The 17,628-nt window shown below is 33.6% G+C and overlaps 1 protein-coding gene across 1 annotated transcript in view; it reads right to left on the bottom strand.

Moving 5' to 3' along the window:
• The window catches only part of ADAMTS6 (ADAM metallopeptidase with thrombospondin type 1 motif 6), a 270,295-nt gene that overhangs the window by 59,918 nt on the left and 192,749 nt on the right, over positions 1-17,628 (bottom strand). Inside the window, exons 14-17 of the mRNA XM_077773561.1 lie at positions 10,484-10,586; positions 3,649-3,782; positions 2,132-2,255; positions 1,525-1,605 (exon numbers count right to left, since the gene is read on the bottom strand). Of these exons, the coding sequence (XP_077629687.1) occupies positions 1,525-1,605; positions 2,132-2,255; positions 3,649-3,782; positions 10,484-10,586 (442 nt within the window). The remainder of the gene's footprint in view (positions 1-1,524; positions 1,606-2,131; positions 2,256-3,648; positions 3,783-10,483; positions 10,587-17,628) is intronic.

Here is a 17,628-nt window from a genome sequence, read left to right as displayed (position 1 = left end):
AACAAATGGTTCTTTTTTTTTTTAATTTTTTAATGTTTATTTATATTTGAGAAAGACAGAGACAGAGAGGAGTGGAGGAGGCGCAGAGAGAGAGGGAGACACAGAATCCGAAGCAGGCTCCAGGCTCTGAGCTGTCAGCACAGCGCCCGACGTGGGGCTTGAACCCACGCACCGTGAGATCATGACCTGAGCTGAAGTCAGACACTTAACCGACTGAGCCACCCAGGCGCCCTTCAACAAATGCTTTTATAGTAACTGAATATCCATATGAAAAAAACTGAACACTTACTTTATGTCTAATATAAGAACTCAAAATGGACCATATGTCTAAATGTCAGAGCTAAAACTATAATTTCTTGAAGAAACATTGAAGACAATATTTGCAACCTTAAGGGTAGCAAAATTTGTGAGGCAGGACACAAAAGCATAATCCATAACATATTAATAAATTAAATTTTGTGAAAATTAAAAGACCCATTAAGAACAGGAATAAACAAGCCACTGCCTAGGAAAAAGTATTCATAAAACATATATTTGAACAAAGACTTGTATCTAGAATATACAGAGGACTCTTATAACTTGATTAAAAGAAAAAAAAATTTAAAGTAGGTAAACTATTTGTTGAGACACTTCACAAAAAAGATATCTATGTAAAATTTTAAAGGCTGACAATATCAAGTATTAACAAGAATGTAGAGCAACCAGAACTCTTCTATGTTATTTGGGAGAATATAAGTGATAACACCCACTTTGGGAAATAGTTTGGTAATTTTTTATAAAGTTAAATGTATACTTATCATATGACCAAGCCACTCACTCCTAGGTTTTTATCCAGAATAAATGAAAATACATGTCTATACAATGTTTATCTATAAATGTTCAAAGAAGCTTTATTCATAAGAGTCAAAGACTGGAAATGACCCAATTATCCAATAAGTAAGTTGATAAACAAATTATTATATGTCCACACAATGGAATATTATTTAGCAAAAAAAAAAAAAGAAGAAACTTCAGATATACTGAACTTATTACTCAAAAATATAGATGAATCTCAAAAACATTATCCTAGGCAAAAAGCATCTGATAGAACACAGACTTTATGATCCTATTCATGTGAAATTCTAGAATAAATAAAAATAAAATTCATATTAATATATGTATATTAATTAATAATCCATACTGATAATTCTATTATTACCTATATACTTATTTATATATCTATAATTTACATGTATATATTTATCAATACTCTTCAAAACATTTATAATAAATAATAAATGCATTTTATCATATATGAATAACTCAATATAATTGATTCTTAAAAATCAAATAGCCAACTCAGTGAAGAGTAAGCTATAAACTCCTAATTTTTTTGTTTAAATCTTATTTGTGGTCTTATAAAACTTGAAACTTCCTTCATTTTAGCAGGAAAGTGTTCTACCCAAGCAATATGTCTTTTCATAGCAGGATACTGTACTACTTTTCCTCAGTAACTTAAAAATTCTAGCAATATAGGCCACTTACCAATATAGTTCTTTGACATGGCAACTTCTCTGACTTCAATATGAACAGAGCCTCTTGGTATCTGCACTACTTCCATATAGCCTAGAACACAGAAGATAGGGACTAGTTAGCAGCAAGTGCAGCCTTGGTCAGAAAATGAGTGACGATTTAGTAATAAATTTCCCTGTTGTTCAAATCTTTCCTTGACTTTACACTTTATAAATTACAAAATATGGAAAAATTCCCCTCTGGGTTCATGAACACATCTAGAATATTTATGTTTTTTATCTAAAATATCTTGATAATCTTTAAAGCCCCAACATGTATAATATTGGTTCATGTGTTTGTTTGTTTTTTTTTCTCAACACATGTCCTTCCATTAATACTCTGTGGGAATTTCCATCTTAGAAAAACATGGCTAAATGAAGTCAAGTAGAAAGGGAATAATATTTCCTTAAAATATATTACATGAATCTATAATTGATACTTAAGAGATTGAAAACAATTTGGGGAAAAAACACTGTCTACCTAAACAAAAAGTTTAAAAAGAAGGGAACGGGGAAGTCAAGTGTTTTGGCTATTCCCAGTACATCAGAGGTGTGAGGAAGTGTTCTCTCTACACACTCACCTCCTCTGGGCAACGAATCATTGAAGAACCCTTCAATGGCATCACATGTGCTTCCATCCCCTCCACAGACTCGACATCTATCTTCCCTAGCATCGGATCCCAAAATATTATCACAACCTACATGCTGAAAACAGAGAAGAATATTCAGTATGTCATAGGATTTCTTGGAACCAAAACTACCCAAATAAATATAACTTATTTGTTTTTCCAGTAAAGGAAATCAAAACAGGAAATATTTTCCTCTTTCCACTTTTTCCTTCACTCTCCAGTAAGTTCTTAGCTAACGTTTTGCAACATATACATTAAAAAATTTTTTTTGATTCCCCAGGAATGTATGTCTGTATTTGTAACCTAGATTTCTTCTTCATTTATAGATAGCATGCTCCAAATCTTAAACTATTTTATAATTTGTTGGCAATGGGCTCTTATTTATACCTTCAATCAAATGCAAGAATTAAGAAAAAAGGCAAATTGTCTTACACAAGGCAATAACAGCAGGAATCTTTGCTGAGCATTATGGTTTGACCTTTCTAAACCACTTTAATCACAGAAATATGGATTTTTATATATTTTTGGTACATATTTTGATACTTTCATTTGTGTATATGACCTATAGCCATTGATAACAGGCATGTGATGTCTGAATAAAATCTGTTTTTGGCCTTTGTTTTCTGAAAAAAAAAATATAATACTGTCAGAAATCACACACATATATAAGATCATCAGATATATCTGTAGGCAAGTAGCCAGAAGGATAGAAACTTTTGCAAGAAATTATGACACAAAGTAAAACAGATAAGGTGTTTATCTCTTCCTTCTCAGTTTCTAAGAGTTAGAGTCACGCTTCTCTTTAAAATAAAGACAAAGAAGAAAAAAGGTTTACAAGAACAGCGGTATTTGTGAATTTTCTTATTATGATTAGATTTATACACAGGTCTAGGAAAATAGCATAGATTTGCTCCAATAACTCGCAACCAGTCTGGGTAATTCTCTAAAGTAAATGCTTTAATAAGGTAAAGACTAACTCTATAATGAAAAACATCGTGCTTCAAAATGCTTCAAAAAGAGGCAAAGTAGGAGGAAGATAGCTGCTTCACACTTAGAGAAAAAAATATGCTATGAAATGTATCAAACAGTCTTCCAATGAAAACATATGTCAGCCATATGAATAAGAGCTGCATCCTTGGTCCCTCTCTTCCTATCCTGTTTGCAGTCTGTTTATAAACAGAGCCAACTAATAGAAATTAAAGTCCAAAGTATATTCAGAACTTTAGCAATCATTATACATATAACTAGGACACCAAAATAAATCACATTTACATGACGTTTGAATATGAATAGGCTATTCTACCTTTAGCTCTATGTATTGCCAACCTAATTGGAAACTGATTTTCTCTAAAAGGTAGCTCTCTTTCTTAAAACTGAACATCATATGAATTAAGAGCGAATATCTTAAAAAGAAGACAAAAGTCTCAAAAGCCCCAACAAAAAGGAGTGAAATTCATAATTGGAGCAACCTTGCATTCCCCATTGATACAGATATCCAGTGAGTCCGCATTGCACTGAGTCCCATCAATCACGGCAGGGGCACGTTCAGTGTAGAAGTTGTAACCTTCAGCCAAGCAGTTTAATGCACAAGGTTTCACCCCACCTGGACAAATACAGCAGAAGAGAAATAAATGGAGTGGTTCTTTAAGAAACGGTAATTCCATATTAACCACAGTAAATTTATAATTTATACAGACATAATACCCTCACTATATACCCAGATGTGTAGGTTTCTTTCCTCCTTTGCTAAAATTTCACATTTATTTTCATTGCTTGTGCAAGTTGACAGAGGATCCATTGAGCAGTTTTAAAATTTAAAATGTTCAAGTATTTTCAATACATATTTAACAATATATTTTAGGTCAAAAGAGATCACAGTAAAGCTACCTAAATGTTGAAAAAATGTATGAAATAGAAAATTTTTTTAAAAAATAAGAAAATAGGGGTGCTAGGATGGCTCAGTTGGTTAAGCATCCATCTCTTGATTTTGGCCCAGGTCATAATCTCAAGTTTCATGAGACTGAGCTCCACTTCAGTTGCCGCGCTCACAGTGTGGAGACTGCTTAAGATTCTCCCTCTCCCTCTTTCTCTGCCCCTCCTCTGTTCTCTCTCTCTCTCTCAAAATAAATAAACATTAAAAGAAAAACTAAGAAGATAAAGTATGAGGAGGCTTAACACAATAACTTCAAGTAACAAATGGAAATTTCCACAACATATGTCCCTTGTTAACTGCAGCTGATACAAAACCTGCTACTTCAAGAAGGGGTATATATGGTAGTTGTAAAACAAAAACAAAAATACCTCTGAATTTGTACCTGCTTTAAACATATCATATTCAAAAAGCATGGCTTTAGCAAAGAGATCAATTTTATGAGATAAGCAAATCAAAGGTAAAATTAATTTGTAGTATTAGATTTGAATAATTCTTTTTTTTTCTAATAGTTTATTGTCAAATTAGTTTCCACATAACACTCAGTGCTCAAGATTTGAATAATTCTTATTACTAAACCAAAGATACTACAGGTAGCATTAAACATGAATAATTAAAATAAGATGCAATTTAATTTTTTAATAAATGCATATAATAATGTCATTATTTTCATGTTGTCACTGAATTTGTATTTTTAAGGTTGATGTGAAAAAAAGGCATAAATAATAGTAATTTAAAAAATAAGCAGAGTAATATCACAACCCTATAGTATATTGGAAAAGTAGCAATATATATGAATTTATTTTACTCAAACACTGCATGAGAAAGCTACATATAAATATGTATTTACTGATTAAATTTAAGATTTAAAAATACTTTGTGTTGAATCGTCATTTAAAACACTTTGGCTTCATTCTAATCATGCTGATAAAATTTCTCTTTGAAATAAAGACTACGATTAGCCAAGAAAATAAGGCAGAAAGGAAAAATGACATACTTAGTCTCAGTGAAAGTAGAAACCAGGTTTTTTGCAGAGTGAAGGTATGTGAAATAAAAGAGACAACTGAGTGGTCGTGACAATGGTAAATGAGAGAGAACATTTCATTAAAGGAGATCATTTTTAAGTTGATTGTTGTATAATGCAAGAAGATGGCCCAATATTGTTAGAAATTCTATTTTTTCATGAGAAACTGAAAACTTAGATTTTTAAAATAAAAAGTCTTCTTGGTAACTCATTCAAAGTTTTCAAAAAAATATTGTGGAGGTTAAAACATGTATGCAAGTAAAATTGGTTCCTAAACTGCCATTTTACAACCTCTGGCTTAACTCTATGTTTACTTCCATTTTTGATGTCTACAGGATATAGAACTTCTATATAATTACAATGTTATTACTAGACTTAGGGTGATGATATCTTTTGCTGTACTGAGCACAAAAATAACAAGTAATAAATAAAATAATTTCTTCCTGAACTGATAATCAAGGTGTTTACATTTATTTTTGTAAGATTCTTATGAATAAAATTACTCTAAATTTTCATGAATTTTACTGGGATTGTTTTCATTACTACCCAATATAGTTCTTTTCCCATTTTTTATTATAATGTTTTGGAATTTGATGTAGCTTTTTGTATATCAGGCTTGAAAAAGAGAACATGAGTTCTCTTAATTTTAACATTATTTAATTATGTAAGTTAGTATTCGATTTGCAGGGCATATAAATGCTAAATTTGTATTCTTTAGATCATTATACTACGTGATGATAATAAGAATGCATTTCTTCCTTTTTTATTACTGAAGATGTGTTCAGCTTCCTTAGCTATAGTGAGTTTTCAGAGATGTACTGCTTTTATTTTAAGAAGGGATTTAAGATGATTCTCTAAATGGAAGGTCATATCATTACCAGTTACCTCCAATGAAAGCTTATTACGATTTTAGGGTTAATTCACTATGCTTACAATTATCTAGATGCTAATTATTAAATCTGTGAATTATTTCAGACACTTACTTCTTTCCCTCCTATAATAAGACAAAATAATCCCAACTGCATATGCATCTACTAAAAGCAATTTGAATTACATGAAGAAAAGCTTCCAAAAAAGAAAGCAAAGTCATATATATAACAGTTGGAGATTTTTAACACACTTCTCTCAGTAATTGAAAGAGGAAGTCAGAATGAATTTAGAGATTTAAATAACAGTATCAGCCAACCTGATGTGATGGATATCTATGGAACAGTATATCCAACAATTGAAGAAAATACATCTTTTTCAAGTATAGATGAACATTACCAACATGAACAATAAGTTGTACTATAAAACAAATCTCAATCAGTTTTAAATATTTAAATCATACATTCTCTGATTATAGAATTAAATTATAAATAATCAAAAAATCTAGAAAATATCAAACATTTGGAAATAAAAATAACATACTTCTAAATAACCCATGAGTCAAAGAAGAAATGACAATGTAAATAAGAAAGATTTTGACTAAAGGAAATTTTTTAAAAAATCAGGTTGTGAGGGGGAGTACCTGGGTGGCTCAGTTGGTTAAGCATCTGACTCTAGCTCAGCTCATGATCTCACAGCTCGTGAGTTCAAGCCCCACTAACAGCTCAGAGCCTGGAAACTGCTTCGGATTCTGTGCCTCCCCCTTTCTCTGCCCCTCCCCAACTCACGCTCTGTCTCTTGTCTTTCTCTCAAAAATAACTAAACATTTAAAAAAATGTTTTATAAATCAGGTTTTGGGAATGCAGAAAAAGCAAAATACAACACAAATTTAAAAGTAATAAATATAAGACCAAAAATTAATCAAATAAAAATAGTAATAGAGAAAAGTACTAAAGCCAAAAGTTGATTCTTTGAAAAGATTAAAAAAATTGATAAACCTCAAGCAAGACTGAATAAGCAAAAGAGAGAAAACACATATTATAATATCAGAAATGAAAGAGCATTTATCACTACTGAGTCTATAGATATTAAACAGGATAGTAAGAAAATGTTATGATCAATTTTCTGTCAAGAAATGGGATATGGAAGTAACAAATTTCTTCAAGACATTAGAATTTTTAAAAATCTAAATAGCCATTTATCTACTAAAGGAGTTGAATTTGTAGTAAATTCTTTTTGCACAAAGAAGATACCAAGCCTGAGTAGTTTTCCTAGTCAAATATATTCTAAGGAAGAAATAATACCAATCCTACAAACTCTTGCAAAATAAAAAGGGATTCTGTTTCTGGAAACCAGAGAAATTCTAATACCCAGACTTGTCAAAGACATGACAGAAAAAAAATGTACAAATCAATATTCCTTATAAACATAGATGCAAACATCTTCAATAAAATATTAGAAATTAAATATGATGATATATGAAAAGATAATAAATCATTACCACATGGGGTTTATCCTGGGACAAAAAGCTTGTCTGACATAAAATCAATCAAATAATTCACCATATTAACAGAATAAAGAAAAACACATATAATCATCCATGTACCAATTATACTGAAGGGCCAATCCAGTGAATTAAGCCAAGAACATGAATTAAAGGTATAAAGATTGTTATAGACAGTCACTACTTCCAGAAAACATGACAACTTATCAAGAAAACCCTAAACAATCTATAAGACAACTATTAGAACTAATAAAGGAATTTAGAAAGGTCACAGAATACAAAGTTAATATATAAAACTCTATTTAATTTTATATACTAGAAAATGTAATGAAAATGATATGTTTTAAACTTTTATTTTACTTTTTTAATGTTTATTTACTTTTGAGAAAGGGAGAGACACAGCGTGAGTGGGGGAGGGTCAGAGAGAGAGGGAAACACAGAATCTGAAGTGGCTCTAGACTCTGAGCAATCAGCACATACTCTTATGCAGGGCTCGAACTCATGAACTGCGAGATCATGACCTGAGCCAAAGTCAGATGCCCAAATGACTGAGCCACTCAGGCTCCCCTAAACTTTTATTTACAATAGTTTCAAAAAACATAAATTACTCAGGAAAAGGTTTAACAAAAGAAATGCAAGACCTAACACTTAAAATTATAAAACATAGCTAAGAGAAATAAAAGAAAACATGAAAATAAATATATATATGTATGTATATACCATGTTCGAAATTCACTATTGAATTCAATACTCAATATGTTTAAATAATATTGTTAATTTCTCAGCTCTCCCTCAATTATCTGTAAATTCAACATGATATAGCAATCATTAGCCCAGCATGTTTGTCTGTAAAAATTAGTAATAATGCTAAAATTTATATAGAAATGCAAAGCATTCAGAATATCCAAAGAACTCTTGAAAAGAAGCTCAAAGTTGGAGGAACTTATACTACCTGTGTTCAAGACTATGCAGTTATAATAAGTCAGTGTGGTACTAGCATAGTTTGCTGCCATTTCATTTCTTTGTGCTTTGTGCACATTTCATTGTGCATTTCTATTGTTGACAAATTGATAAGTGAAACAAAATAGAGTCCATACTACAAATACACACCATATTCCCAAATTATTTTTAGACTGTAGATCTAAATGTAAAGACCAAAACCACATGGCTTTTAGAAGAAGACATAAGAAAATATCTTCCTGAGTTGGGAAAGGCAAAGATTTTGAACACAATAACAATAAAAAGAAACAACATTGAAAAATGCATTCATCAAAATTTGAATCTTATACTTATCCAAACCACCATTAAAAAAAATATTTAAAAGATAATAGGAAAGGGGCACCTGGATGGTTCAATCAGGTACACAAATGTTCACAGCAGCTTATTCAGAACAGCTGAAAACTAGAAACAACTCAGGTGGTCATCAATAGCAGAAAGGGCAAACAAACTGGTTATTACAATGGAATGTTGCTCAGCGATAAAAAGGAAAAAACTATTCATACATGCAATAACGTGGATGGATCTCAAAAACATTAGGCTTAAAGAAAGCTTTCCCAGAAGAGTAAATATGACACGATTTTACTTATATGAAGTTCTGGAACCGGCAAAACTAATCTATGGTAAGAAAAATATATCAGAACATTGGTTTGCCTCTTGGAAGAAATAAGTAGAGGCAGCTATTAACTGGGAAGGACTATGAGGACTATGAGAATTTTGGAGAAGGTAATATACTCTATGTTAATAGAGTTTTATTACAGGTGCATACAATTGTTAAAACTCAGGGAAAGTACAGGTAAGATCTGTGCATTTCAGGGGTGCCTGGTGGATCAGTTGGCTAAATATTTGACTTTAGCTCAAGTCATGATTTCATGGTTTATAAGCTGGGGCCCCGTGTTGGGCTCTATGCTGATGGCTCAGAGTCTGGAGCCTACTTCGGATTCTGTGTCTCCCTCTCTCTCTGCCCCTCCCCTGCTCATGCTCTCTGTCCTCTCTCTCCCTCAAAAATATACAAACATTTAAAAAAAAAAAAAAAGAGAGATTTGTGCATTTCATTGTACATAATCTTCTCTCAAAAAAAGGGGGTAAATATTGAACTGTGGTTAATTTTATACGTGTTGAAGTACTTAGAGGAAAGTATATTAATGACTACAACTTACTTTGAAATGAATCTAAAAAATAAAAAAGATTAATGGATAGAAAGATGACCAGACATGTAATAAGGGAAGTATATTAAAATGTGAATGGTAGACTCCTGGTGGTGAGTATACAGATGTCACTGTAAAATTCTCTTAATATTGCTTCACTGGAAAATTTTCAAAGTAAGATGTTAGAGTAAAAAAACAAACAATAAAAGGTTTTTAAAAGTACAGTTTTTCCAAGAGAAAATTTTAAGAAAATCTAATTTATATTTTGAGAGTACAAGAAAACTTCTGTTTGCTAAACATACAAATTATGTTTCATACATGCCAAATTAAAGGGTAAAAATATTTCCCAACATTAAAAAAGTATAATAATAATAATACAGGGGAAGATCCTTGGCCTTTGACCAAGAAAGAATACAGATTTTCCTGGTCACTTTTGAGTTGATTTATATTGTTATAATTTGTTTTTAGGGTGATAATTCTAAATGTGCAATGATTATAAATGATTATAATGCAATGTTCATATATCCCAAGGAAGTCTCAAGAGCTCAAAAACATTATTTGGATTTATATCTTTTCCAGGACTTTTGTAGCTTGTTAAATAGAATTAGGTTTTTAAAAATGATTTCTGATCATTTTAAGAAACATATAAAAATGATTTCTGATCATTACAGGGAAACTTTATAGCACTATAAGCACTTTCCTGCTTTGATTTGTAAACATTAATTTTTACTAGTATGTATATGAATGTATGCATGTGTTTGTATGTATTTATATATTCTTTCATAGTTGCAAAGCTCTCAAGCATTGATGAATGCTCTGCCAGGTTATACGTTACCTCCAGTATAGGGTTTCCAGTTATAATACTTTCCACGGAAAGGCATATTGTCAAAGTCTGCACACTGTTTCTCTCGAAAATCTCGGGCCCCCAAAGGACATGGCTAAAATAAAATAAAATCATAAATGGTACGACTGTTGAAAAATACCAAAACTAAGGGACAATGTCCCTACAATTAGAATTGCCTGACTTGTCACATTAACTCACTGCCTGATGCTATGGCTATAATTCTGGTTTTGCTTTACTGTTTTACAACCAATATTCAGACTGAAGTGTCTGAATTGTAACTTAGCCACAGAAGAAATAACTGAAGTAATTTAAACAAAATTAAATGTTAAGACAGTTTCCATATAGCTTTCTACTCAGATACATTCATAGTCTAGTTTTCCAATCAATCCATCAGGTAGCTCCTTATAAACACATAAAAACTATGTGAAGAAACTAAAACACAAAATCTCTTTTGGTAACATTATTTGAGGTCCATTTCCCACAGCTACTCCCAGCTCTTTATTTTAAGGAATTAAGAGGCAGGTTTGTAAGACAACATTCAGCACTATTAATTGTGGTTTGGATCCCCACTACTATAGCTGTTTACTGTCTAGCCTTGACAAAAACCATATTTTAAGATGTGGAATGAACTGGGCAAATGCTATGCCTCAAGTCTAAACACCTTCAAATTCAAGGAATTTGGACTTATTAAGATTTACATTTAATCTCTGAACATCACAGAAAATAAAATACTAAATTGATTCAAAACATGTGCATATGTTGGGTAGGGAGAGAGAAGGATGTTGAGAGGGTAAAGAGACGGTTACTTGTTTTTAAACGTTTGGAATGCTTTTACCTGAATTTTTGAAAAGGAAAACCTTGCCAATGTAGTTAGGTCTAGATTCCAAATACCACAGGCCATCCTAAATTCAATCTCTAAGTTCACAAAGAATTAAAAGTACAACATCTCACAGTGTTTGAGCAATCTGACCTAACTTGACTTATCTTTCAGAGTTCTGCAGTTTGTGGTACCTAAAAAAAACTGTTGCTGCTTTTGAAACATGGAGAAAATAACCCACTCACATATGGAAGAACAAAACAGGTCAGTAGATAAAACTCTTAATTGTGAATACATGATGAGTAGATTAAACTCTCAGATATCATTCTGAGGACTCTTTACTACCCTCCCTTGGATCTCTACCTTTACATTATACAGTTTTCTGAGGTCTATATATTGTAAATGGTCCCTTGAAGAATGTATAAAAATAATAGATCAGGACTCCTGGGTGGCTCAGTCAGTTAAGCATCTGACTCTTCATTTTGTTTCAAGTCATAATCACACGGTTCATGGGATCAAAGCCCACCTCAGGCTCTCTGTGAGCCTGCTTCGGATTCTCTCCCTCTACCCCTCCTGTGCTTATGTGTTCTCTCTCTCTTTCTCTCAAAATAAATCTAAAATAATTAACATTTGAAATAAATAAAATATGACACTGCAATATCAAACCTAAAGATTCTGCTTATCAATTACCCTTCTTACTTGCCTCTCAAAAATGACAAATAACTATTTACTATAGGTTACCTAGTGCATCATCCTGGAAAGATTCACTTCCAGGGTGTTTTGTTTCACGGTGTGCTTATCTTTGGATCAAAGAAAATCCATTCTAGCCATTTTCAGGGAATCTCACACAAGGACTAAAGCTGTCAGCGGCTTTGCCATGCAGCATAGACTCATTTTTAAGCAAACATCATCAATATATTTTTTTAAATACAAGTACTTTGAACTCCAACTACAAGTCTTCATATAATACTTAAGTATTTGTAAAGCACCCGCCACCTAAACATTCATCCAAGCATGGCTTTTAATCTAGTTGGGAAAGAAACGCAGATACAAATGCTATCCGGGGCATCTGGGTGTCTTAGTTAAGCAACCAGCTCAATTTTCGCTCATGTTCTGATCTCATGATTTGTGAGTTGAGCCCCATGTCGGGCTCTATGCTGACAAAACAGAGTCGGCCAGGCATTCTCTCTCTCCCTCTCGCTCTGCCCCTGCCTGCTTGCTTGCTGGCACTCTTTCTCTCTCTTAAAATAAATAAATTAATTTTTTAAAAATTCTACGCTGGGGCATCTGGGTGGCTCAGTTGGTTAAGCTTCGACTTCGGCTCAGGTCACGATCTCACGGTTAGTGGATTCGAGCCCTGTTTCGGGCTCTGTGCTGACAGCTAGCTCAGAGTAGAGCCTGCTTCAGATTCTGTGTCTCCCTCTTTCTCTGACCCTCCCGTGCCCATGCTGTCTGTCTGTCTGTCTCTCTCTCAGAAATAAATAAAACATTTTAAAAAATTTAAAAAAAATTCTACGAAATACATAGTACTGTCCCAGGCAGTGAGTATACAACAGCATGGTACAGGTGGCCTATAGGTGCTGTATAAAAGTAAAAGATCCATGTGTCATGTGCTTAATTATGGAAATATTTATGGAGGAGGAAAATCTCAAGTATATTATAATAAAAGTATTACAAATAATTATCTTTTGTTAAAAATGTTATATACTTTATTTTTTATTAATTTAGAGAGAGAGAGAGTACACACGAGTGAGTGAGAAGGGCAGACAGAGAGGCTCAGTGTGAAGCCTAATGCAGGGCTCAATCCAATGACCCTGGGATCATGACCTGAGCCAACATCAAGAGTCAGAGACTCAGTTGACTGAGCCACCCAGGCACCCCAATAATTATCCTTCATAATATTATAAAGTATTACAGGAATTGAGCTGGCTGAGAAAGAAAAAAATTCCAGATGTGGAGAACTAGAATGAAACCAAGTAGAGACATGGGTACAGGAAGGAGAAGTTCATATGTTAGGAATAGCTAGAGAAAGGCCATCCTAGGTGAAAGAAACTTATGGAATCATAAGAGGTGATGACATTTCATAGAAAATCACTGGTACATGAAAAAGTTCTCAATTAACAAACTAAGGCATCATGAGGGCCATTCACATATAAACAAACAAAACAAAAAATCCCATCCTTGACTATCTTGTAAGGAATCTCCTAAATATAGGCAGAGTAAAAAGCCCAACAGAAGGGTATTACTGCTTAGAAAGCACTTGGAAAATATTTTATAAACTTTCTCATTTATACTCTTTTCCTGTGATAACCACTCCTAGGATCAGGATAGTAAAACTATTAACAGTGACAACAGCTCTTTAGCATTTACTAAGCATGTAGCAGGTGTCCATTCTGTGGCACATTATTCAGAAGTCTCTAGATGTATTATCTATTCAAGCTATCTCAACACTCTTAAGTAGTTATAATAAATAATCCCTTTTACTGAGTACACTGGGTATAAAAAGGCTGCTTAGTAATAGTTTCAAGGTGTAAGGATACTCTTTCAACTGACTGGGAGCCTTCTCTGAAGTCTCAATGCTACAGTAACAGCATAAGGTTTTAGCTCTGTGTAGATGTACAAAAACTTAATGGGAGTAACTTGGGTTCCCATTATTTCAGCTGCAAGTTTCTTTTCTTCCCCAAACTTTTTCTTCATTTATAAAATAAGAGAGCTAAAAGCAAACTTTTGGAGTATGATTAACCTGGACTGAATTCTAACTTGCTCTATTTAGCAATGTACCTGCAATGTACTTAATTTTGCAAGCCTCATCTATAAACTGGGGATAATACTAGTATTTACCTCCTAGATAAGGATTCATGCAAACTGTTTAGCTCTGTACCCGGCATATGGTAGCACTGAATAACTATGAGCAGCTGTTCCAATTTTGGCTCTGGGTGTTCTTAGATTCATTCCTCACCTTCTTCTACACTGTTCTATATTTCAGGGGAAGAAACTCTGGAAACTCCATTTCTCAGGCTTCTGTGTCTGCTGATTTCTGACAATGGCTCAGACAATGGAAGGCAGTACTGGGAGAAGCCAGAGTATGTCTTTCTCTCTCTCCACATCAGGCAGCATTGTAGGCAGAAGCAGAATCTTTTTGTGACTCCAACTTCAGGTAACAGCACCACACTTTCCCCATCCCTCCCTGGCCCCATTCATTGGTTCCAGGTTCTGTTGTGTAATTCCAGCTTCTAGACTCTGGTAAAACTACTTCCTTCCTTGGTGTCTCTGGGAGGACTAGTGACATCTTCCTGCCTCTTCCATCATCTGTGTAACCAATTCTTTTCATTAAATTCCCTCTATTTAAATATTCAGAGTGGCTTATGTTATTATGGTGGGACCTTTATTGATATAACAATCAAATATGGTAACAATGATGGTGATGTTGACGAGGTGTTTGGGAGACTGAATAGAGATGGTTTCTCTGTATTATTTTTTGCAATATGTTGGTTAAGGGCAGAGGTTAGCCTACTTTTTTGTAAAGGGCCACATAGTAAATATTTTAGACTTTGTGCCATTTGGTCTCTGTGGCAACTACTCAACTGTGCCATTACAGTGTGAAAAAAGCCATAGACAATATGTAAATGAACAGTCAGGACTGTGTTCCAATAAAATTTTATTTACAAAAAGTAGTGACAGATCAACTTTGGCCCAGAAGGTGTGATTTGTCAACTTCTTGATTTAGGTGTTACCATAATAGATACATATGTCCAGTAGTAGCACTTTGAAGAATAATTAAACGCAGTGATTATTTTTGAGTCGATACAGAATCATATACTTCTGAGAAATGTTAGAATATAAACTATTTTGGTTAACATGCTTAAATCTCTTCTACGATTATCCCCAAAGTAGTCATGTAATCTGTATAAGCATCTAACAGAAAAATCAAAAACTTTTCAAGAGGTGCAATTACTATCAGGTTCTTTCTTACTTTTAGCCCAAATCTGTCTTCCTATAACCTAGGGGTCTTGCTCCTTTCTTCTGGATCTGCACTGAACAATCTTACCCTTAACTGAAAGGAATCTAGATCTTGATGGCTTTCCTATGGGCACATCATAACCTTCTCATTAATCCTCATAAAACCAGCACCAAGAACTGGCCTTAAATGTCTTTCTTCTATTCAGCAAATACATTTATTTGTTTATTATGTGTCACATATGATGTAGGCTCTAGAGATAAAGCAATAGACAAGATGGATTAGGTCCATGCTTTCAAGGAGCTCACTCTAGTTGGAGATGAGAAAGAATAAAAATAAAGCAGCGTGAAGGGACTGATAGTGAGGTGGGAGGGAAGTTGTTTTAAAATAGTATGGTCAGAGAAATTCTCTCTAACAAGGTGGCCCTTGAGCAGAGAGTTAAAAAAACTGAGGGAGTCAATTACACACACACACACACACACACATACACACACACGAGTGAAAATAAACAGTAAATGAAAAGGCCCTAAAACAAGACTGTGCTAAGGATGTTCATAGAATAGCAGGAAGGATGGAGGGGCTTAAGGAAACTGTATTAGACTTGATCCCATGTCTTTCTGCTTCTAGACTACATCAGCTAGTGCTCTGTTTTCCTGATTTCAGTGATCCCTTTAGTGAATGATCTGAATTTGTGTTGATTAGAAATTAGCTCAGTAGGAGTTGTATATTCTTGTTCCACAGACTAAGAGTGATCAAGGAAAAGAGTAATTTCTTAAGGAAAAATTACATAAAATAGATTTTTTTTTTTATTAGTAGAGGGTTTAAGAAGTAATGCCTTTTAAATTACTTAAAGGTAATAAATGCTGACACCGTGCAAAAACTCTAACAGAAAACGGTGGGCATAAGCAACCAGTTTTTTTGTGTAAAGCCTGGACAGGTTTTCAGCCTCCTAGTGTTAACACTAATCAAGCATCCTTTCCTTCTAAAAAGCAACCAGCAGGACTCCACATAAATCCAGAGAGCAAAGCTGCAGGTCTCAGCATGAGTGATACTAGTGTTTTCAAGTTAATAAAAAAAAAATTAATAGTAGCATCTTTATCAGCATTTTTTACAGAGATATGTAATGTTAGAATGTGTTAGCACATTCTACAGACTATCTTATGCTTCTAATTATACTGATTGTTTAAAAGCATCTCCTTTTGACTAAACTTAATACTTTTTATTGGTACATAAATCTAAAAAAAAGAAGAAGAAGAAGAATTCACTGGGCCATAAAAGTTGCTATAGAAAGAAATCTCAACTTCCTCAGACGAACTTCATAGTGGCAGTTCTATTACTGAGGTTCTAATCCTGGTTTTGTCCCAAAGAATAGGGTGACCTTGGCAAGTCCTAGAAGCCCTTTGTGCTTTCCCTCTTTCATTTGCAAAATACACTCAAAATGCCTTTTAACTTCAAGAGAAATACATCCCAAAATGTCTTGCAAATGAGGAAAATTCCTCAAATACTGTGTTATATCTTATGGGTAGTACAGTGTGAGAAGAAAGCCCAGCATGAAAATTCTTTCCCATTCCTTTCCTCTTCCTAAAGGAGATAGTAGGTTGGCAGGATACAAGGATTCCTATAGCTCCAGGTAAAATTGCAACATGAGCAAAATTGGCATTTTATTCTTCTACTTCTTTTCTCTATTGCCCTTCTCACCTTCTGCTGCTTCCTCCTTTCTTGCTACCACACTAAATGCACTTTGGCTTCTTCATTATTACACCAGACCATACTTCAACACTCCTGAAATTCTCTACTCCCTCTCTAGGATGGCAATATACTCTCATGTACTCTATACTCTCAATAGCAGTATACTCCATACCAATACCAATACATTCTATACCAATACACTCTTATATACTCCATATTAGTTATAGGAGCATACGTGGAATTTAGATTTCAGCCCCTTACCCTACTTAGCAAGTCACATATTTGACAATGGGACTGTGAAGAAAGAACACATTTCTATTTGTTCACCTAAATAGGCATCACTTTCTAAAGCACACAGTGACACATGGGCTAACAAAGTCCTTGCTTCTACACGCTCTCTTATAGGTTGCAAACAAGATTCCTGATTTCCCAGTTATCAAGTACTGTATGATTACCTCACTAAACTTAAATGTAGTGTTCAATGCACACAGTGAATCATCTCAATCAGTTTTGATTTAACCCTATCTTTTCTCCCCCAAATGGTTTCTGATTTTTTTAATAGTTTCACTGTATATTTACTTTAAAGAAAAAGAAAAGCCTGATAAACCTATATTGTCCAGACAAACTAGAATCTAGCTGTCATATTTGATACCATAATCTACACAAATTTTC

Source organism: Crocuta crocuta, unplaced genomic scaffold (genome assembly GCF_008692635.1).
Source record: "Crocuta crocuta isolate KB4526 unplaced genomic scaffold, BGI_CrCroc_1.0 scaffold383, whole genome shotgun sequence".
In the NCBI taxonomy this organism is placed as follows: Eukaryota; Metazoa; Chordata; class Mammalia; order Carnivora; family Hyaenidae; genus Crocuta; species Crocuta crocuta.
The sequence above is the reverse complement of the archived record's forward strand: the minus strand, read 5'-3'. Positions and strand labels throughout refer to the sequence as shown.